The sequence below is a fragment of the Leucoraja erinacea genome, chromosome 1 (assembly GCF_028641065.1).
Source record: "Leucoraja erinacea ecotype New England chromosome 1, Leri_hhj_1, whole genome shotgun sequence".
In the NCBI taxonomy this organism is placed as follows: domain Eukaryota; kingdom Metazoa; phylum Chordata; class Chondrichthyes; order Rajiformes; family Rajidae; genus Leucoraja; species Leucoraja erinaceus.
Genome location: NC_073377.1, coordinates 96,094,844 through 96,119,085, shown reverse-complemented (window position 1 = coordinate 96,119,085; position 24,242 = coordinate 96,094,844). Strand labels below are relative to the sequence as shown.

The window sequence follows — 24,242 nt, the reverse complement described above, 5'->3', positions numbered from 1 at the left end:
GTTGAATGAGTGAGGGGAAACGTTTAATAGGAAGCCAAGAGGCAAACTTTTGACGCAGAAGATGGTGGGGATATGGAATCAGCTGCTGGCGGATGTAGTTGAAGTAGATACTATAATAACATTTAAAATACATTTGGACAGGTACATGGATAGGAATGGTTTAGATGGACATGGACCAAACATAGTCAGGAGGCATCTTGGTTGGCATGGTCAGGTTGGGCCGATGGTGCCTATTTCTATGCTGTATGTCTCTATGGCTCTACACAAAATGGAGACACATGAAACTGCAGATGCTGGAATCTTGAGTAAAACACAGTGTTAGAGTAACTCAGCGGGTCAGGCAGCCTCTATGGAGAGATTAGACAGACAACGTTTTGGGTCAGACTCAATGATGGATCGCAACCCAAAACGTTGCCTGTCCATTTCCTCCACAGATGCTGCCTGACTCCTGAGTTACTCCAACAATTTGTGTTTTAATATACACAGAATAAACATTGCGACATTAAGGACATTAAGGTGTATAAAATCATGAGAGAAATAGATCGGGTAGATTCACAGAGAAAAGAGGGGTCTCGACCCGAAACGTCACCCATACCGTCTCTCCAGAGATGCTGCCTGTCCCGCTGACTTACTCCAGCATTTTGTGCCTACCTTCAATTTAAACCAGCATCTGCTGCACTTTCCTGCACAGAGTCTCTTACCCAGAGTAGGTGAATCAAGGATCAGAGGACATAGGTTTAAGGTGAAGGGGAAAAGATTTAATAGGAATCTGAAGGGTAACTTTTTCACACAGGTGGGTGTATGGAACAAGCTGCCAGAGGACGAAGTTGAGGCTGGGACTATCCTAACATTTAAAAAACAGTTAGAGAGATACATGGATAGGACAGGTTTGGAGGGATATTGACCAAACGTGGGCAGGTGGGACTAGTGTAGCTGGGACATGTTGACCGGTGTGGGCAAGTTGGGCCGAAGGGTCTGTTTCCACACTGTATCACTCTATGACACAGAAGAATAAAGCACACCTGCAGGTTTCTTGTGTTCCTAATTTGTAAATGTCACTATATATAATTTCCCCTACCCATAAGCAGCAATAATAAAAATTAGAAATGATAATAAAAGGTTAAAACTGAACTAATGTGTAGTATTAACTGAATGAAGCGCTGTCAATAAAAATATCAAAAGTAATATTTCCAAAATAAAGAAAGGCAAAACGCCAGCATACAGGAGTCTTCAGAAAGGGTTCACTAATCTGATTAATCATAACAATAAAGGAATAAACAAACAGAAGCCAAGAGGAAGGTCAGCAGAAAGGTTGCTTGATATATCTGGTACCTCTTATTTCCTTTTCTCCTACTTATAACGTTTGTTTCTTACTATGTACTATTAAAACTGACAGTAAAAGCTTTTACAATTTCTGTTGATGCATATTTGCTGTCTTCAGTAAAATGTGGAGTAGAGATGCGTGGTTCATTGAGTTAACTCAGATCGAGGACAATCCCGATGGTACAAATGCCTGCTCTACCTGTCAGCCTGTGAATGTTTGGGAACTCATAACTCAACTACAGACATTAGGCGGCAAAATTAGTTTAAGAATTACTATCCCTAGCACTGACATGGTGGATTAAAACAAATACGAGGTTTACCCCAAATAATGAAGGGGAAAAAAATAAAGTAAGATCAATTACCTTTTCCAATGCTGACTCCAACCTCATCAGTTTGTCCCTCAAAGATTTTTCCTGAGACTTCACACTGTCGAGCTCTCCAGCAATTTTATTTCTCTCCGATACGATGCAAGCAAGTTCCTTAGTCAGACGTACTTTCTCCTCTTTTAGGTAGCATTTCTCCTATCAAATGTAAAAACAGGTTAAAAAGTGTGAGTGTGTGAATGAGTGAATGAGTGCATGCAGATGCATGTGTGTGTGTGTGTGTGTGTGTGTGTGTGAGTGCAGGGGACAGGAGAAGGGGAAGTAAGATTGAAAGTAAGATAATTTATACCCATTGGCAGAAGGTCCAGAACCAGGGAAAAGTAGGGGTGACATAGAGAAAAAGGCTTTTCAGTTAGCAAGTAGTCATGATCCAGAATTCATTGCCTTGACGAGGTTGTGCTAGCACGTTCAATTACTACTTTCAAAAGGAAGCTGGATAAACCATGGAGGCTGTAAAAGGGTGCAGTGAGGGAGATGGAGAATGGGAATAACCAGGTTGCTCTGACACCATTGGCCACCTTTGGTGCTGAAATAAATCAACGATTCAATGAAACTTGAAATTTCAGCTCCATTGTTTCAACAGCAATAATATATAATTTTAAATAGAATATTCAATATGAAAGAATACATAAAGTACATTGACTGGAAGTTTGATACAAGAAGGAAGAGTCTAATTGTGCAACACTGCAATAAACAATATTTCTTGGGCCAGCAGTGCTGTCGCATGACTAGGAAAAAATCATGCGATTTAGAGCACTGGCCATTTGGTGAATGGAAAATCCATTGATACAAATACATCGATAGATGCTCCTGAACACATCATCAGTGATGTAATCTGGGGTCATTGGGTGTTTTGGGTCTTTCAACATCAGACACCCTCACCCAGGTGACCCAGCCATGGTTGATCAGACCACGACTTGTGTACAGGTGGCATTCGCTCCTCCCCATGGACCTCCTCTCCTGATCCAGAGCCATCTTGATGCCTTCTCTGCTGCCTCTGGGGTGTTCTTGATGGCCCTTCCCCTCGCCACTCCGTTGATGCCCAGTGCATTCAAGGCTTTGTAGAGCGATTGCCCTGCAAAACCTCTGCAGCCAACCTCGATGGGCATACACCTTGCCTTCCAGCCCTGCTTACGGCAGTCTATGACCAGCTCTTCGTACTTGGCCATCTTCCTCTCGTGGTCCTCCTCCAGATGGTCCTCCCACGGCACTGTTAGTTCCAACAAGACGGTGTTTTTTGTCGCCTCTGAGACCAGGAGGATATCTGGCCTCAGGGTGGTCGTGGCAATGTGCTGTGGGAACTTCAGCTGTTTCACCAGGTCTACGGAAAGCTGCCAGTCCTGCGCAGTCGCCAGGATTCCTGACTGATTCCTGGCCACTGTGGTTCTTGGCAGCTGCACTCCGGCCTTCACGAAGGTGATCATCTGGGTGGTGGGGCGTTCTCGTCTGCAGCTGCTGATTCCCATGCTGATGGCTTCTGCAATGGGTTTGAGAACCTGGTCGTGACGCCATGTGTACTGGCCCTGCCCAAGAGACTTTGGGAAACAGCTCAGGATGTGTTCCAACGTCCCCTTGCCTGAGCATTGCGGGCAATCTGGAGATTCCGCTTTGCCCCAGATGCAGAGGTTCGATGGGCTGGGCAGGACATCATACATTGCCTGGACCAGGAACTTGATGCACTGTGCTTCAGCCTGCCAGAGCTCAGTCCATGTGAATTTTCGGTCCATGGCCTGCTCCCACCTTGTCCAGGCTCCCTGCTGCCTCAATCCAACTGCTCTGGTACACCTCTCCTCCTCCACCACTGCCCTCATTTCCTCCTGGACCAGCCTGCGCCTCTCCTTCCCCTTGGCCTTGTCAAACTGGGGAGATGGGAAGATTCCCAGGCCTGCTCTTAACAGCTGCAACACTAAAATGGATAAGTGCCATGATTCCCCAATTTTGAACAAATAGTGATTCTTTGGTGCCTTATGGTGTCTACAAAGTAAGAAATTGCACAGAGCTACTCAATTTCATTGACGATTAACAAGACAAACTGAGCAAAAAGAACGAACCAGCAATAATTCCCTTATTGATATAATTAAAGGCATTGAGCCCAAACTCTGCAGTGACATGCATTTGCACGTCACTATTACACGTCATCATCACACGCCACCATAAGCAGTTCAAGTTACTGGGTGTGCATATCTTTGAAAATTTGTCATGTACTCAGCACATCGATGCAATCACAAAGAAAGCTCATCAGTGCCTCCATTTCCTCACAGATTGAGGTGTATGTCAATAAATACTCAGTTGAACTTATGCAGGTGTACAATGGAGAGCATATGGTTGCACCATAACCTGGTCCGGCAACTCAAATGCTCAGGAATAAAGGAGATTGCAGAGAGTGGTAGACACTACCTGGTCCATCACAGGTAAAGACCGTTCCACCATTGAAGGGATCTTTAGTAATCCCTGCCTCAAAATGTCAGCCAATCTCAAAGACCTGCACCACCCTGGCCACAGTCTTATTTCACCACTACCATCAGGAGGAAGGTACAGGAGCTTGAAAACAATGTCCTGCATGTTCAAGAATAGCTTCTTCCAGCAACCATCATACTCCTGAACACTACACAACACTAATCACAGACACCATGATCTTCCATGGATTGGGCTTCTGTTTCCCTACAGGGGCTTTGGTTTTTACACTATTGTGGTTATCATATTATAACTTTGTTCGGTTTTTGTTTAATATATATTATCTGGGTTTTATTGTGTTTATGGGGCTGTTATACAGCAACAACCAAGTATTTCATTGTTCCATTGTCAGTACATATGGCAATTAAACACTCTTGATTCGGTAAAGTAGTGTTGCAATACAAGGGTATTGCATCATGCCAATTGCATGACATTGCATGTATTGCCTCATGACAATTGGACCTTCTCATCTCATCCATCCCTGTTCTTATTGTCGTTCCTAACCTTCCTGCTAACTTGGTGACTCTCAGTGACACCTAGAAGAAAGTCTCTGCCCTTTTCTCATTGGAAAATTAAATTACATTCATCATTTCATCCCAAGACAATTCTTTACAATGCAATTTTAATACATTCAAAATATGAAATAACAACATTCATAAAAGCTGACTTTATGTGAACTAAAATATTAGGAAATTGTATTCCTTTATCCAAAAATATGAACTGATGAATGTGTGTGTGCGAATATTCACAAAATAATAAATAATATGAACTGATGAATGTGCGTGTGAATAATCACACAAATAATAAAAATGTTTTACATAATCAAAAAAGCTAGTGCCTGTTCAATACTTAAATTATTAATGACTTTCCATATTTCTCACATTGTACACAGAATAATTATTGCTCTTAAAGGACAAAATCTAACAACAACCACCCATTGAAAAATACTTGAATATTTTCATAAAGGATTGTGAGCTTACATTATGGAAGGGTAAGATATTAATGTCCAATTAAAAACAGCAATGGTGTCTTTGATTTAGCACTGGGAAATTACAACAAGTGAGGCAATTCAATCTGAACCATTCCTTCTATGGCTCCAATGGAAATCGGCTAAATTTAACTGTTCGAACTCCTGCCAAAAGCAGCTGCCTGGAAATGTAAAAACCCTTGCCACGGCATGTATGCTTTAAACATTTATAGGGGAAGAGCAAAGCAATTCATCAATCACTTCAATTTGATAATGAGTGTTGGGTCATTTTTGTGTGATGCTAGCCCACAGCAAACATTTCTGCACTGCAGAAGGTTATATAAAACAAGAGGACTCCCTGTAGGCAGCTGATTGCAGAAACTCCCAAATATTTATTCTCGGCACAAATTGTGAAGAAGTGCACAGAAAGATACCATTACTACTTTGCACAAACATGTACAGTGGTCACGTCAAATAGGGGAATGTGATATATGAAAGGGGGTGGTAGCAGAAAGGGGAGTGAGGAACAATGTCAAATGTTCAACAAATTCTCAGGAGGTCCAATACCACACAGGGATTTCTTGCCTGCTAACTTGTCGAATATTTTAGCTGTTAGCATAAACTCATGTTGTGGGCCAGGGCTTTTCCACCACAAATTTCAAGATTTGTTTCTATCTCCTTCAAGTCATACATCGCTAGCAAACTCCACAAATATTAGGAAAGGTAATATCAAGTAATATATATTTCTGCCCTAGTCATTACGCACCTCATAAGAGGTAACAATGGAGGTTAATGTGGTCCCGTTTAAAGATGTGTGGGGCAACTTTTTTTTTTTACGCAGAGGGTGATGAATGCCAAGAATGCACTGCCAGGGTTTGTGGTTGAGGGAGATACGATAGTGGCATTTAAGAGACTTTTGGACAGGCCTATGGATATGCAGAGAATGGAGGGATATTAATTATGTACAAGGAGATAAGAGATGGTCTTGGCATCATGTTCAGCATAGGTATTGTGGCACGATGGCGCAGTGGTCGAGATGCTGCCTTACAGCACTTACAGTGCCAGAGATGAGGGTTCGATCCCGACTATGGATGCTGTCTGTATGGAGTTTGTACGTTCTCTTCGTAACTGCGTGGGCTTTCTCCGATATCTTCGGTTTCCTCCCACACTCCAAAGACGTACAGGTTTGTAGGTTATTTGGCCTGGGTTTGTATACTTGGTATTATAGTAATTCACGCGTTGTGAATAAAACGATCTTTATTGACAAATACAACTCTTAAACACATGTGCGTTAAGTGAGATCTCAAGCAAGTTCCCTGCTGTTGCTGTAGGACACACCCGTTGACTGATGACGTTCTCTTCCCGCCAAACGCAGTCACGTTACTGTTCCAGTTCTGGTGACGAGGGTTTGATCAGTAAGTGGCTTGACCACCAGGTGGTGCCACATGAACCCCCAGAACTGGAGGATTGAAAACGAGCAGACAGACGAAACGCGGCGGCCTGAACTCATAAATACAACACCCGCGCCCGGAAACACAACCATGTTTGTGGATGAAAGCCACGAGGCTGGGCCACCTGTACGGGCTGACCAATGTCCCAAATGAGCGGGCTGAAGATGGGCCACCCATGTCGAGCACAAAAGTCACGTTAGGTAGACACACAGGCAGTCCTTGAGGGCGGAAGCGGGCGGGACGGCGAAAGAGAAGAGAGTTTCATCCGGAAGGTGCGCCAGCATGTTAGAGGGTGGCTCCTGCTGTGTGTCCGTGGGCACCCCGGCCCTGGGTCGACACTGTGGGACCCGTGGGCGCAGTCAGCGCTCCGGCTGTGGGCCGTGGGGTGCAAGGAGACCCAGGCAAAAGCCGCAGAAGGGGCGAGACGCTGTTCCTTCTCATCGCCAGCAGGTGGTGTGCCAGGAAATAAAAAATTAAAAAATCAGCGCCCAGCAGCGGCTGGGAGATGGCAGCAATAACGAAAGAAGAAGGAAAAACAACAGCAGTCAAAAACGAATAAAAACAGTGCAGACACCGGATGTCTGGAAGGGGCTGCCATTGACGGCGGTCAGAGCAAGGCCCGGTGGCCCGGAACGAGTGTTGACACCCCCAGACAGGGCAACATGCTCACAGCTGCTGCCATGTCGACAAAGGAACGCCTCTCGTAATGCCGGTCACCAACGTAGAGGCGATGTTGCTGGCTGGCCGCAGAAGCCATTACTGGTGGCAGGCCGAGGCATTTCCTGGATGCTTGCAGGTCGGTCGGCTCGACGGGCCTCGGAAACCCCACCAGATGCACTGCCGCGCCCTCAGTGAAAACAGGAACCGTGGGTCGGGACCCTGGCGGCTGCGGGCGCACTCGGTTGTGGGCCGTCCCGGCCGTGGGCCGTGGAATCCATCGCGGTACCGCCGACTCATGACTGACCGAGGCTCCACCCTGTAGCTGGGCCAGCAACAGCTCGACTGTATGTGCAGCCAGTGGCCAGGGATTATCGAAATCCACACCAGCGAGGAGCAGGCGGACGTCATCGGGCTTCCGCCCCAGGTAAACCTGCTCGATCGGGAGGCAGGGCCGGCGGCCATCAATCAAGGCCTGGATCGTGCCCGTCGACCCGGATGTCCTGCGGCCACCGAGACCAGTCATAGGCAGGAGTCAAGCGGCCCGATCACGGCGGCAGAGCCGCAAAGGTAAGTTAGAGGAGCGCATTGAGGCTGTCGTCGGCGGCATCTTGTTGCAGCACGGAGTTGACGCTGTATCCATAGCACGAAATCACTGTAGAGCTGGGTTGTCGGCTGCAGACATAGCGAGAAATCCAAAATATTGTTTGGGAACATCAGGTCACCAATTAAACGATCTCTATTGGCAAATACAACTCTTAAACCCACGCGCGCTAAGTGAGATCTCAAGCAAGGTCCCTGCTGTTGCTGTACGACACACCCGTTGACTGATGACGTTCTATTCCCGCCAAACACAGTCACGTGACTGTTCCAGTTCTGGTGACGAGGGTTCGATCAGTAAATGGCTTGACCACCAGGTGGCGCCACAGTATAAGTGTAAATTGTCCCTAGTACGTGTAGGATAGTGTTAATGTGCGAGGATCGCTCTTCGGCGCAGGCTCAGTGGGCCGAAGGGTCTATTTCCCCGCTGTATCTCCATACCAAACTAAACTAAATTGTTGGCTGAAGGGCCTGTTCTTGTGCTGTATTGTTCTATGTTCAAAGTAACAATGGAAAAAACTTTTAAAGTTCAATTAGTTCAATTTACAACTAATTTGTTGTGACATGCAAGGTGTGAAAGGGCAAAACCATCAAAAATATAACTGGTAGGAATTTCCAAATGTGGCATTAAACCCAAGAGGTTAAAGAATGGTCTCTGAGATGATGTAAAGGTATTAAAAGGAATCATGCATGATGTGTTTCCTTTTCTAACAACCAAACAAATAATGAATTATCATTATTATAGAACAATGTTGTGAAAATCAATAACTAGTTTTTGAATATAACTCGAATATTAATGCTATCTAACATACCCTCTCAGAGTTTTCTAAAGCTTCTTCCAGGAACTGAATTTTGCTCTGTAATGCATCAATCTGCCCCCGCTTAGCTGTGATTTGCTTTTGCATTCCCATGGCAACTTTCATTGCTGTAAAGAATAACATTTTATATTTTAATAAAACAAATGTGGTCATACATTGATTGCAAAGCAGGTAGGATAGGAAAATTCAAAGTTGAATCCCTACCCCGATCTAAAAAAGGAATATTTTCATTAGTGTCCTACAAGGTCTTTTGCAGCCCTTTCTAAAGGCGAATAACATGTTTTTTGTTAAAACCAAGGGTTTTTCACATTTCATGGCCATAAATGCTGTGGAAGATTGTTGGAAATGGTAGAAATTTTCCATTCATTTCTCCATGTCCGCCAGCAATCTCTCACTGAAGTAATAACTGAGCATGCCAAAAAAATCCCAACCCATCACTTCTCTACAAATTAAGGAACCAAAATTATTATAGAAGAAAATTGGAAAGAATTCCCAGGAAATGCAAAGCATAATGATAACTGAAGGGGCATGTTAGAATAGTGACTCCCTAAAATGAAATCTTGCAGATACACACCAATCTACTTTTTCAAAAAATCAACAACATGTTAAAAATAAACAAGATTTTGATGGAGAAAGCTAAAGTAACAAAGTAACTTCCAATGCCAATAGTCTAGTAAAAATGGACTGAAAATTGGTACCGTGGGAGTCAGCTCCTTCGAGAACTTTCATTGCCTCTCTGTTTTGATCCAGGTCATTTTGGGCTGATTTCAGCTGAGCTCTAAGTTTGTTTGTAGACCATTCATATTCTTTGGTTTTAGAAGCATAGGTCCTCTGCAAATTATTATACTCCTCTATAATCAACAAAAAAAGGGAACTGAATAAAAAAATTCATTTAATGACAGTTATTGTACAACCTACATTTATATAACAAAGCATTGAATCTAACTGTTGCAACACCATCATCGACCATTGCCCAACTACTCTCCACATAATTGCACATCTTTTACAAGGACATTCTTTTGCACAATTATATCGGCTAATAGAAGAAATGATTGATCCTTAACTCCAGCACATCTCTTCATAAATATCTTATCTATCACACGTACCAGCTTCTCAAATTTACCAACTCTACTGTAACATACTATTATACCCCCCATCAGTCTGAAGAAGGGTTTCGGCCCGAAACGTCGCCTATTTCCTTCCCTCAATAGATGCTGCTGCACCCGCTGAGTTTCTCCAGCATTTTTGTGTACCCATACTATTATTATTATTTCTTTAACACTAGGATATTCCAAATACTCTTCTATAATTCAATAATAGAAATTCAATAATAACTTTTTCCCCCTTTTATAATCTACCACCTTCATTGATCTGTTTTAGCCTTTTTCCTGTTATTGCAACTGTTGCAATTTTGTTTTGTATTACAGGCTTTTTCAATATATTTTAAGTCTTGGTTTTGATTTTTATTTCTCTCACCCTTCCACTCAGTCTTTTTAATTATCAGTTCAAATCTTTACATGTTCTTTGTTTTTACTAACTTTTTACTGACTTCAAGTGTTTTATCTTCAAATTTTCTCCAGATATCTAATTTAGTCATTAATTTTTTTTGGACCCATTTCTTATGCTGGAATATAGTTGATTTGTGTCATTCCATGCTCTTGTTTAATTGTGTTCCATTGTGATTGTTGATCTATTTACCAATATCCCCCTCTATGCGATTAAAAAAAAAACCCTTGTTAACCCACAAAACATGGCACCCACAACCGACTCTGGCTTTGCTGCAGTCATTGTATGAGATAATTCCTGTTTTTAGGGAGCCTTCACGTTCTGCTTTATTTCACAGATCCAGTAAAAGCAACCAGCTTTTTTTGCAGCGCATTGGATATAAAAACATCTGCACTCCAAAAATATTGTCTCTTGTGCCCTGTTCCAGGTTTTCTTATGGGGGTAGGGAAAGAGGATCAGTTTGAGTGAGCATCTGCAAAAACTCCTAATACAGCTGAGAAATTCATTCTTAATTAATTTTTCACTGTCTGTCAATTTATAAAATCATCTCAAGTAATTTGACCAATACCTTGCCATTCCTTAACTCAATTTGAATAGATGCTAATCAGTCACCCCTTCCTTCCCTCCAGAGATGCTGCCTGTCCCGCTTAGTTACTCCAGCATTTTGTCTCTATCTTCTGAATAGATGTTGTTTGGGCTGTGAGTATTTATTGGTTAACAACTTCAAGTGAGATACTCAGGAACTGCATTTCAATGATGGCATTTTGGAGCTCATTGGTCGTCTCACAGATATAAAGCTATCAAAATTTGTAAACATGCATTTGCAAACGAGATAGAATAACGTTGATTTACAGTGTTAACTGGAAAACAAAGGAAGCCTAAAAATGAAAATGAGCCTTGAACCTGTCTTGTTAGAAGAGTGTTCTCATACCTTTCAGACAACTCATCTGGTCCTGGATGTGTTTTAGGTCAGTTGCAAGCTCTTCCTTTTCCTGCAACAATTCTCCCAGCTCTGACATTTGGTCAGTTGCAGAATTTACCATCTTGATTTTCTCCCGTTCCAACTCACTGAGATGTGCCTGCAGCTCTTGCATTTTTATATCTTTGTGCTCCAATTCAGTCTAGTACAAACGGCAGCCACTGATAAATTAGATTCATGCAAAGTGACATGCATTATCAAACGACCGTGGAGGTGTGTGCACACTTCCATCTATATTTTAACATGCGAACAGTAAATGAGATAAAGTCATCACATTTCCAGCAACTGCTTTTAGAAGATATGCCCAAGGCCACATTTATTGCAAAGCAAGCAATTTACGAGCATCCAACACAGATGTACATTTTTCCACTCAGTTGTTTAAATTCAAACATAAAAGCAACAACAAATATTGATATGTTTAATTGATAGAATAGCACACGTATTAGTGATAACATATATACTATTAGTTCACACTCTCTTACTTACCAATGATTCTGTGATTTTTTTCTCTATGCTTTTCTCGACATCTTTTTAGCATTTCTTCAAACCGCTCACAAGTGTACATTTAACCATATAACATATAACACATTTGTTCCAGACATTGACCAGATCTAACATGTGAAGATAGCTTCCCTTCTACAGTATATTGCACTGGACCCAGTCTATATACCTCACCTCCCACCCCATCATCACCTGGCCAGAAGAAAACGATTACATCCATGCAAGTCAAACCTTGGATTGGTTTCTCCCAATTTCTCTCTTTAAATACCGACTATATTAAGTTGAATAAATTGCCTCCTTGTTCACCCAACCCCACTACCTTCTAATTGTGAATATTTATTCCAGTTCCATTCAGTCCTCTCAATTTTTTTTTGTTTCTCCTCGACCCCATTCATTCTTCTTTAGTTGTATAGAACCATAGAAATGAACAGTGGAGTCAGGCACGTATAGTCTACCTCGTCCATGCCAATCATGATGCCTGTCTACACTCATCCCATTTACCGACATTTAGGTCCATATCCCTCCACTCCATCTCCTGACTGTCCAGTTCCCAACCACCCACTCTCCCTCGAAATGCCCACTATCAGACAACCAGACAGCAGTTGCTCTTAACTACCAGTTCCTATTTACCACGTGTTTCAATTATTCAAGGCCCTCGTCGACTATGACCCTCGGTCCAACACTAACTTTCCCTGACTTTGCATCACATCCTTTTACTCGATCTTCTATACAACATCCTCTCAGAAATCTAAATGTACAAAATAAATGACTGATATATTCCTGAAAATTACTGAACTGATTCTTCATAAAGACAAATATTGCTCACTCTAAACTCTAAACTTTAACTCTAAACTTGGTCTTAAGCCTCACAAAAAAGCAACAGGAGGCTTTTGATCACTTCCCATTTACCTCTACACACTAAATGAGCATGGGTAACAAAGGCTCCAGATTTGTAAATCACTGAATGTGGTGATGCAGGTTTTGGGCTATGAATAAAACAAACCAATAGGAATTTGTTTCTCTTGGGATAGAACTGAAGAGAAGTTATATCAAAGATGTATCAAACATTTGGTAGATTGAGGACCATTCTACAGCCAGACCCAGAATGAAGAGGTTGTACTGTTTAGGCAATACTGAATTGACGGGCATGCATTTGTCTAAGAAAAAGAAGACTGCAAAGAGGAGTTGAAGATTGTGAAATGGTTAGTTGAGGAATGTACTGGCAAAACATTTCACTAAAAGTTCAAACCTCAGGGTTGATAAATATAAAGTATTTAAATAAATAATTTGAGGAACTTCAGTGAATGGTTAGAAAATGAAACTTGCGGCATCTGGAATATTCAGGTGAATTGTAAATAAATGTTAAGTAAACAAAGAACGAGTTTATGGGGCGAGTTGAACAAGGGAATAAAAGGGTGTCATTGTTGGCCCTACATAAATGTTATCTGACCTTTAACTCTTGAATCTTCTGCTTCTGGCAATCAACGTCCTTCTGCAGTTGTTTTCTCTCCGCTTGCAGCGCCTCAGATGCAGAACTCTGTTGGGATGTCATATCCGCAATGTTCTCCATTTCTTGTCGCAAAACGGTCAGCATGTTGGCTTTTTCACTCAGCTCCATTTTCAGTGAATCATTCTCATTCTGCATTTTCTTTAAGTGTGCAACAGCTTCTTCAAACTGATCACAGATGCTCTCTTCTGCTATTTTCATTCTATGGATTTTCTGATTTTTATCTTCAATTTCAAGTTGCAATTTGGTTTTTTCCGTTGCTTCACTTTCCAGACATCTTTCCTTTTCTTTTAGCCATTCTCTCAACTGACATGTATTTCCCTCAGTTTTGTCGAGTTGCTGTTTCCTCTTATTAAGCTCCTCTCCAGTTTTACAAAGCTGTTCTCTGCAGTTCTCGTATTGATTGACTAAACTTGTTATTTTTTCTTGGTCTTCATTCCTTTGCTCGTCTGCAGATGCCTAGCACAGAGCACGGAAACATATCAAGACCACTTCTTAAACATTTTTCTCCGCTAAGTTCAATGACAACGTATAGATCATGGTCGTTCTCAATTCATTAAAAAATATAAATTTAAGCAAATACTCTGGCAACATCCATAAATAAACCATTCTTAGCATTGCCAACTATAAGCAGCAAACGTAGAAAAAAACTACCAATGTGTACAAGAGACTGATATGTTCTCTCTGAACAATTGGGTCAATATCTAACATTTGGAAGAAACTAAAGTCCTCGTTTAGGTCTCAATGGAAAATGGAGGAATGTGCCCCAGACACCCATGTTACAAGATTTCTTACTTTAAAATAGACAATAATCAAGGAGTAGGCCATTTGGCCCTTCGAGTCAGCACCGCCATTCTCTGTGATCATGGCTGATCATCCACAATCAGTACCCCGTTCCTGCCTTCTCCCCGTATCCCCTATCTTTAAGAGCTCTATCCAATTCTTAAAGCATACAGATAATTGGCTTCCACTGCCTTCTGAGGCAGATAATTCCACAGATTCACAACCCTCTGTGTGAAAAAGCTTTTCCTCATCTCCGTTCCAAATGGCTTACCCCTTATTCTTAAACTGTGGACCCTGGTTCTGGACTCCCCCAATATCGGGAACATGTTTCCTGCACCTAGCGTGTCCAAACCCTTAATAATAGAAACATAGAAAATAGGTGCAGGAGGTACCATTCGGCCCTTCGAGCCAGCACCGCCATTCATTGTGATCATGGCTGATCGTTCCCCTATCAATAACCCGTGCCTGCCTTCTCCCCATATCCCTCGACTCCACTAGCCCCTACAGCTCAATCTAACTCTCTCTTAAATCCATCCAGTGACTTGGCCTCCACTGCCCTCTGTGGCAGGGAATTCCATAAATTCACAACTCTCTGGGTGAAAAAGTTTTTTTCTCACCTCAGTCTTAAATGACCTCCCCTTTATTGTAAGAATCTTATTCTAAGAATCATAATCTTAAATGAACACAGAAAGCCATATAAAAATGACTGCTGCGAAGATTACAGCAACTTATATTCATAAGATATATCTGAGGTAGAAAGTGGGGTCACAACATCAAGAACTTGGAACAAGGTTTAGATGGGAAAAAATATATACTAATAAAATAATTAGCTAAAACAACTTGTCAATCAATTGACAAACCCACTGGGCCCAATTTTCGAGAACATTGCAACAAGAGGCGTAAGTAGCTTACATTTCTTACCAGTACAGATATCTTGTCATAAATGTATCTCTGGCCACAAAAGGCAGAATTATCTGCCGTCCCGTCTTGAGAGGGACAGAATTGACTGCCTTTCAAGAAGGAGCTAATGAACAGGAATAACTGGAAACTATTTGGTTAGCAGAATGGGAGTGAAACTATTGATCTAGTGAATAAATCACAAATCATGCCGACTGGGTATAGTAAGGCAAATTACAAAAACTAGGCTGTTAAATTAGTTGACAATCTAATTTATTGCATAGCATTCGATGGTGCATTTAATCAGTCATTTGTATTGGTTCTCCAGGATCCAACAAGATCCATCTGCTGTTAACAATTGTAGCAGCTCCTGACCATCAGCATCAAACCATATGAGGGCCTCAGCAATAAAATAATACTCGCACAAAATCTTATCTCGATAAACTATTGATTAAGAACAGTTTTCAGCTTTTATATTGCATGTGATCATTTCATAATTTGTAGCACTGAAGGCTCGTGTTCAATGAGTGCTTCATGCAAAGACATTGAAGTACATATATAATTTACTTCTTTGACACAGCCAGAGTTCCTAGCTTGATCCTCTGCCACTGAGAGAAAGGTGCGATCAAATGATCACCTTGGTAAAGATGTGAAATTCTCCCCAAAATGTATTACATAAATTTAAATTGTGATTTAGAGGAATATTAATTTGTTTCCATTTGCACAGTACCAACAACTCAGACAGACAGAGAACCCAAATGTTATTTTTCCTTCATAAACAGAACAACGTATTTTACTCTACCAAAGTGACTTTGTTTAAGTTAGACTAATTCATCTGCTAAACTGGGATATAATTCATCATTATTTGCTTAGCATTAACTAACCTGATATTGCAAGTGATGCTGGTATTGTTCTTTAAGGCTGTTTATCACGCCATCTAGTCGTTGAATTTCCAGATTTTTGCAATCGAGTTCATGCTGCATGTTTTCAACTGAAATGCTGTTAGTTGTGCCCCGATCCCACAGCTTCTGGTTTTGTTCATTTGCCACTTTGAGGTCTTCTTCAACTTTACAATTGTCAGCCTAAAAGTCAAACAAATAAAGCAGACCAGAATTTAAAGAAACTAGCCACAGGAACAGAAGGAGATGGGGCATTCTGGTCCCACACACAAAAACATTCCGGTGGCAAGGCATTATAGACAATAGACAATAGGTGCAGGAGTAGGCCATTCGACCCTTCGAGCCAGCACCAACCTTCAGTGTGATCATGGCTGATCATCCCCAATCAGTACCCCGTTCCTGCCTTCTACCCATATCCCCTGACTCCACTCTCTTTAAGAGCCCTATCTAGCATTCTACCAGCAAAACTCTCTCCCATTAGTGCTCCTTCCATGGTCAGCCCAGACTTTCCTGCCTCATTTACATTCTGCAGGCAAAGGTAACTGAAGAACCATTATAATTTTTCATTTGGCAAACAAATAAAAAGAGAAAAAGAACAAGATTCCCTATGGGTAGAGACTATGGCAATATTTTCTTGCTGAATTGTACATTTTCTAAAAATGTTAACCATCTCCTAAAAATGTCAGTGGTACCATTCACTTATCAATCCTGTATTTCCTGTCTTGCCTCTCCCTATCTCCATAACCTCCTCCAGCCCTATTATCTTCAAAGACAGTCTGCTACTTTGAGTTTGGATTCCTGCACATTGACAACTTCCATTTCTCCACAATCGGCACAAGTGCAATCAGCTGCATAGGATGCAGACTCTGGTTATCTCCCTCCACCGCCATGCCACATTCCTTTCTACAAGTTAACCTTTCAAATATACTTTTTGATCAAGTATTTAAACATGTCCTAGTATCTTTTGGCTGTGTCAAACTATGCTTGATATTTCTGTAAAACACTGTAGTAAATGACACTCATAATAAATAATGGAGATGATAGACTTATCCTTTTTGATTATAGACAACATGCAGGTAATGCAAGAGATTCAATTTGTCTCCTGCCTTTGGCAGCAAGCTAACTTGATATAATAATAAAATGTAATGCTGGTTTAGACCAAAGATACACACAAAATGCTGGAGTAAATCAGCGAGTCAGGCAGCATCTCTGGAGAGAATGAATAGCTGATGATTTGGTTCAGGACCCTTATTCGGACTGATTATACAGGTGCACAACCTTTTATCCGAAGATCCAAATAACGAAAACCTCCGAATAGCGACATTTTTTCGGTCCTTGAAGAAAGGTCCTTGAAAACGTTCACCGAGGGCGGCCCGCAGAGGTGACAGCGCAACCTCCGGTCGGTCCTCAAAGAAAAGGGAACTAAATCCCCATTCATAAAAGAGAAGGTGAGGGTATATTGCGCGGGAGGGTTAATAATTGACAATCTGCTGCTACCTGCCCGCTGAGTTAAAACGTTCCCACGGTAGACTCACGATACACAGTGTATCATGAGTCTTGCGTGGGAACTTCTCAACTCAGCGTGCAGGCAGCAGCAGATTGTCGCTCCCTTCAATTTCACCCCACCTACACCCCTCTGCTTCCTGGCCATGTGTGTGACCCCATCCCTCCCCTCTCCAGCTCCCCGCTCATTGCACCGGCGCGGGGGCTTTGCACTGTCTTCATGTCGGCGATGGTAGCATACAGTGCAGTCACCGGAGACGTCGGGACCAATTGGACGTCGACCACCAGGCCCACCGCAAGCACAGAGAACCCAGAGACCCACAGCCAACAGCAGCCCAGCCCAGCCCCGCTCCAACTACAGAGGAACCTGGGTTGCGGATGACGGGGCGCAGCTCGGGGCGTCGTAGGGGCCCATCGGGGAGCGGGTTCCTGTTGGTCCTGACGTCTCTGGCCACCTGCTACCCTCCGGGAACTGTACCGCCCTTGCAGGAGAGTGGGGTTGTTTGCAGTTGCAGAGGGAGGGGGCAAGGGCGGTACAGTTCCCAGTCTCAGCTCCAGTCCAGGGGGGTGGCCAGAGACGTCAGGACCAACGGGACAGCGACCCCCAGGCCCACTGCAAGCACGGAGATCCCAGAGACCCACAGCCAGCAGCAACTCCAGCCCAGCCCCGCTCCAACTCCAGGGGAACACGTAGGGGCAGAAGCTGATGGTGTGCAAGGTACGTCTTCTTCTTGGGGTGGCGCAGCTCGGGCTGTGGGCAAACTGCCACTTGTCGCCGTAGCGGCCCATCGCGGAGAGGATTCCTCTGGAGTTAGAGGGGGAGGGGGGTATTGTGCTGTTTGATCGCCCCCTACTATCCCAGGGACAGGGAGACACAGCGGCGTTTTAGACTGGTGGGCAATCACTTCCAAAGTTCTGCCCACACAGTCAGTACACCTCTCCTACACTGCATTTCATACAAACATTTATTCTGCAAGAAAAAAACTACATTGAAGACTCAAACTCGCGACCGAGTAACTGCCGGGATCAAGGCGCAAACTCGCGACCTTGCGGATATGAGCCGAGCACTCTACCATTTAGCCAGCCATTAAAATCTACGCTAAAAAATTTCCATTCCGAAGACCGACAAATTCTGAATTACGAAAAGTGTCTGGTCCCAAGGCTTTCGGATAAAAGGTTGTGCACCTGTAGTAGGAAGAGCGCAGAAAAAAATGAAAACAAAAGTAACAGGATAAATAAGGCCGGTAATTGATAACTCAGGCAAGGGGTTTTCCTGATAGGCTGAGTGTTGGATAAAGACAGGTATGAGCTCAAGGGGGATACTTAGTTCTGAACTCTGGAGCTGGTTAATAAACTTTTCTGAGGAGAGTGGGGTGGGGGGAGGAGGTGTTTGTAGAAGTTACCTAAAATTGGAGAATTCAGTGTTCATACCATTGGGTTGTCAGCTGCCCAAGCAAAACATGAAGTGCTGTTTCTCCAGTTTGTGTGTGGCCTCACTCTGACAATGGGGAAGGCCCAGGCCAGAAAGGTCATAAGTTCATACGTTCTAGGAGCAGATTTATTCCATTCGGACCATCAAGTGCACTCCGCCATTCGATCATGGCTGATATTTCGCTCCCTCCTAACCCCATTCTCATGCTTTTGCCCCGTAACCCCTGACACACTTAGTAAATCAAGAATCTGTCAATCACTGCCTTAAAAATATCCATTGACTTGGCCTCCACAGCTGTCTGAATAGCACGGAATAACCAATCTCTGACTAAAGAAATTCCTTCTCATCTCCTTTCTAAAGGTGCGCCCTTTTATTCTGAGGCAAAAGCCTCTGGTCCTAGACTCACCCACCAGTGGAAACATCCTCTCCACATTCACTCTATCCAGGCCTTTCATTATTCGGTAGGTTACAATGAGGTGATAGTCTGTCTCCTGTACTGGAGACAGACAGACAAGAAAGGGGAGAGAGATGTCAGAGATAGACCAGGTAAATGTGAGGGCTGGGTGGAAGTCAGTGGTGAAGTTAATAAAGTCCATGAGCCCACGCTGCCATCGACGGAGTGGAGAAAGAGGTTGGGGATTGGACTAGTGTATTCCTGATTCAAGAACTATTCGACATAACCAAGAACTGTTCGACATAACCAACAAAAAGACAAGCATTGCTGGGGCACCTGCAAGTGCCAATGGCTACACCGTTTCTCCAGAGATGCTGCTTGACCTACTGAGTTACTCCAGCATTTTGTGTTTAACTTTAGATGTTTGTGAGTTGGATTTCACACAACTTTAGCTACAATTCTCAAACAAGGTGCTGACAGAAACTAGGATTGAAGTGGGAATTTTGATATGCCTACATTTTCAATACCATTAAGAGTAACAGCACTTTACCTTGCAAAGACTTCATGAAATTTCACAAAAGCAATTTACTGCAAAATCTTCATGACTTAATAAAATCAAATGCAGGACACACACTTAAATATAAGTAGAACATCGTAAAACCCAGCTGTGAGTAATGAAAGAAGCAGGAGCATACCTTGCTTAAGACATTATCAAACGGTAGCTAAAGTAGAATTATACATGGTTTGAATTATAACAATCTCTTTGGGTCAATTTCCTCCTGTGGGATGACAGCAATTCTTAATTTTGTTCACAAACTGACAAATCTCTGGTGTCAGAGGTTATGGGGAGAAGGGCAGGAGAATGGGGTTAGGAGGGAGAGATAGACCAGCCATGATTGAATGACGGAGTAGACTTCATGGGCTGAATGGCCTAATTCTACTCCTATTCCTTATGACCTTAAAAGGGGAAGACGTATGTAAATGTAATTATCAGTGGTCTCTTCCATCTTTACAATTTTTAATTAAAGATGAAAGGCCTCTCCTCTTTAATGTATTAAACATAAGTTTGGAAGTGAAACCTCTGCTGGACTTACCATTAATTGTTGGATTCGACCACTCAAGGTTTCGACCTCTTGCCTGAATTCATCTCTTTCTTTCTTGGTGATACAAACTTCAGACTGAGATTGTTCTAATATATTTTCCAACTTCTCTATCTGATGAAACAGCACAAAGTGCAAAGAAACTAGACATAAGTTTAAACAAAACGTCTGAAACACAGACATTGTTGTACATTGTTGAAGTCGTATTCTAGTCTCCCATTGTGTGCAGCTATATGCATATAACCACATTTGCCGTGATACACCTAAACTAGTCATTTTAATTTGTGTCAGTTCATAGAGTTATAGAGGCATAGAGTGATACCGTGATACTTGGCCACACCGCCCAACATGCCCCAGCTACACTAGTCCCACCTGCCCGTGTTTGGCCCATATCCATCCAAACCTGTCCTATCCATGTACCTATCTAACTGTTTCTTAAACGTTGGGATAGTCCCTGCCTCAATTACCTCCTCTAACAGCTTGTTCCATTCACCCATCACCCTTTGTGTGAAAAGGTTACCCCTTAAATTCCTATTACATCTTTTCCCCTTCACATTAAACTTATGCCATCTGGTCCTCGATTCACCTACTCTGGACAAAGAGACTGTGCATCTACCTGATCTATTCCTCTCATGATTTTATACACCACTATAAGGTCCTGCACTTCAAGGAATAGAGCCCCAGCCTACTCAACAACTCCCTATAGCTCAGATCCTCTAGTCCTGGCAACATCATTGTAAATCTTCTCTGTACCATCCTTTCACTCTTGACAACATTTTTCCCATAACATGGTGCCCAGAACTGAACACAATACTATAAATGCAGCCTTATCAACATTAGTTGCAAGCACAGTGCAGCTACTGTTATGCCACACACTATACTGTGTATGTTACATTATTTTACACAAATTATATGATAAATATTATATCTATAGAAGACATTGACAGCTGGGAAGCTCTATGAACCTTACCCAAGTTTATTTACTTGGAAGGAAATAGGCCAACTTCAGATGGTGCTTGAAGAACAAAATGCAACATTGACAAAGTGCTCTTACACCTTTGTTACATTACTCTTTTGAATTTTAAATGACATGACAGGAAAATGGAGTATAGTTTGTCAAACAAGAGTTCAACTTCTTCTGTTTCAATTCACAAATTTTTTTCTGGTCCGAAGCAAATAAAAGGAATTGTTTTCAGGCAAATGTGCAACTGACCTTGTCTTCGTACATCCTTCTAGCTTCCCGTAATTCAGTCCGTAGGTGGCAGACGGTGGACTCTAGGTCTGTAAGCTGTCTTGAGTACATTATGCTTTGATTCCTTGCTTGTTCTCTAGATACATGAAACATTCTCGTTTAATTTGTTTCTTCTATATATCAGCAATAAATGTTGTGAGAATTTAAAATATCTTCTCACATTGTGAATACAATTAACCACCTAGTGACAATTTCAATGGGGCAGAATGTGCTGTAGTTGCCCATGACGTATCTGGCCAAGGTCTCCTGCTTTGTGGAATGTTATCATTAATACCACATTCCCCAAGTCATTAGAGAACCAATGAAACACTTCCCTTTTTAATTGTCAGCTCTGAGACAATTTGATTAACTTTCACTTGAAGTGAAGCAATAAAATAACAAGCAAGGTTCCTAGAATTGTATCTTGTTATTGAACATTGGAAGAGGCTGCTGTCTGGAGGATGAATACCCTGTTTTAAGATGAACTCTCTCCATTGTTTTACATACAAGTTACCAACATAAAATGCTAAGCCAAGCCAAACAAACAAACAAACAGCACCTACTGAGCTTTTCAGAATTTTCTCCTGTTCTTTCTCAATCTGGAAATGCATCGTAAATCTTTTCAATCAATTAATTCAGTTTCTTGACTTTATTTTCCATTTCCTTTCTATTACACCTTATTAAGGCCTTTACTTTTCCTTAGTTTAGTAATATTTATTTGCTGTCAATTGGGATTTGAGCTTCCAACCAAGTTGATTATTTCAGTTGAAAACCTCAAAAACCTGCACCGTAACGAAACAAACCTTTCAAACTTTCTTTTAACACGATGTCTTGTCACCCTGCAGTTACAATTGTTGCTTGTATTGTAAAAAAGAAATAGAGGAACTGGACAGGGTGCAATGTTAAACCAGAATTGGAAAGTTATTGCTGAAGGAGAGATTGATGAGAAAAGAGAAGATTGAGCTGAGGGGTGACTGCATGGTGAGGGGGTTACAAAATGTTCAGAAGTTTTGATAGGACAGACAAAAAAACGTATTGGATTGCAGGAGATGACAAGAATTAGCCAATACAATAATGAATAAATCAATGTTTTCCCAGAATGATGAGAAAGTTGAGCTCATTACCACAAGGAGTTAAGGCAATATGCATAGGCATAGTTGAGAAAGCTAAATAAACAGATATAAATGAACAGAAGACTTTCATGGGTTTAGTTTAATTTAGTTTAGTTTAGTGATACAGCGGAGAAACAGGCACTTCAGCCCACCAAGTCCACGCCAACCAGCAATCCCCGCACACTAACAGTATCATGAACACTAGGGACAATTTTCAATTGCACCAAGTCAATTAACCTACAAACCTGCATGTCTTTGGAGTGTGGTAGGAAACCTGAGATCCTGGAGAAAACCTATGCAGGTCACAGGGAGGATGTACAAACTCCGTACAGCCAAGCATCGAACCTGGGTCTCTGGTGATGCAAGGCTCTACCGCTGCTCCACCGTGGGCTTAAATCACATTAAGCATATCCTAGGACCTGATCAAGTCTATCCTAGGACACTGAAGGAAGCTAGTGATGAAATCTCAGGGGACCTGGCAGAGGTATTTGCATCATTTTAAGCTACAGGTGAAGGACCAGAGGAGTGGAGGGAGGGTAATGTTGTACGTTAGTTTAGGAAGGCGTGCAGGACAAGTCAGGGAACTGCATGATCTACCAGCATTTGGAAAAGCAAGAACTGATTAGGGATGGTATGCATGATTGACTATATATTTTTGAAAAAGTTACAAAGAGGATTACTGAGGTTAGGATGTGGATGTTATCTATGTGGATTCTCGCAAGGCCATTGACAAGGTCCCACCTTGTAGACTGGTTGATAAGGTTAGACCACATGGTATGTCGTATAACTAGCCAATTGGATACAAAATTGGGCCTTGTGCATGGAGTCAGACAAGGAAGTGGAGGATGTTTTTCAGGCTGAAGGCCTGTGACCAAAGCTTCATAAGTTATAGGAGCAGAATTAGGTCATTTGGCCCATCAAGTCTACTCCACCATTCAATCATGGCTGATCTATCTTTCCCTCTCAACCCCATTCTCCTTCCTTCTCCCCATTACCCCCGACACCCTTTCTAGTCAAGAATCTTTCAATTTCCTCCTTAAAAATATCCATTAACTTGGCTTCCACAGCCTTTTGTGGCAATTAATTCCACAGATTCACCACCCACTCTGACTAAAGAAATTCCTCCGCACCACCTTTTATTCTGAGGCTATGGTCTCTGATCCTAGACTCTTCCACTGGTGGAGACATCCTCTCCACATCCACTCTATCCAGGCCTTTCACTGTTCGGTAAATGTGTGCCATAAGGACACATGGCAGCATTCTGTAAACATATGCATTGCCTCAACTAACACCTTGCTAATCACTTAATTATACTTTTTTTGTTAATAAACACATCCAAAGTTAAGCACATAATGATATAATCCAAACATAGGTTGTGCGTGTCTTGTATGGTTTTCAATAACATATCATGGATTCCACAGATCAATTGAAAGAATACTTAGTACAAACTATTTTGTACAACCTTAGGTCTTCCAATGTTGCTCGGTGGAAATCCATACTTACTGTACGGTCTCCACTTGGTTTTGGAAACTTGAGGCAAAGCTGCGAGAACGGTTTACTTTTCCTGTTAGTAATGACAGTTCTTGTTTATGTTCATGTTTCAGCTGCACTATTCTGTAAAATAAATGGTTAGTGGTTAACCTGCAGTCAGCTTGTTGACAGTAGTCAACCACAGTACTTTTCTGTACTTGACAATAATATGTATATTTTTTGTGAATCTCAACATCATTTTAAAAACTTTTTTC

At 42.2% G+C, this 24,242-nt stretch overlaps 1 protein-coding gene across 7 annotated transcripts in view; it reads right to left on the bottom strand.

Annotated features, from left to right (window-relative positions):
* Nucleotides 1-24,242, bottom strand: part of LOC129699694 (coiled-coil domain-containing protein 158-like) — a 100,683-nt gene that overhangs the window by 23,274 nt on the left and 53,167 nt on the right. For 6 of the 7 annotated variants that reach the window (XR_008723920.1, XM_055639694.1, XM_055639702.1 and 3 more), the window contains 9 exons: nt 24,001-24,111; nt 21,368-21,482; nt 20,149-20,268; nt 15,711-15,908; nt 13,090-13,605; nt 11,091-11,280; nt 9,352-9,504; nt 8,648-8,760; nt 1,686-1,844 (listed from right to left, as the gene is read on the bottom strand). Coding sequence is in view for 6 of the 7 variants with exons in the window: in XM_055639694.1 (XP_055495669.1) it covers nt 1,686-1,844; nt 8,648-8,760; nt 9,352-9,504; nt 11,091-11,280; nt 13,090-13,605; nt 15,711-15,908; nt 20,149-20,268; nt 21,368-21,482; nt 24,001-24,111 (1,675 nt within the window). In the remaining variant the exon portion in view is untranslated. The remainder of the gene's footprint in view (nt 1-1,685; nt 1,845-8,647; nt 8,761-9,351; nt 9,505-11,090; nt 11,281-13,089; nt 13,606-15,710; nt 15,909-20,148; nt 20,269-21,367; nt 21,483-24,000; nt 24,112-24,242) is intronic. The other variant, XM_055639726.1, reaches the window with a different exon arrangement.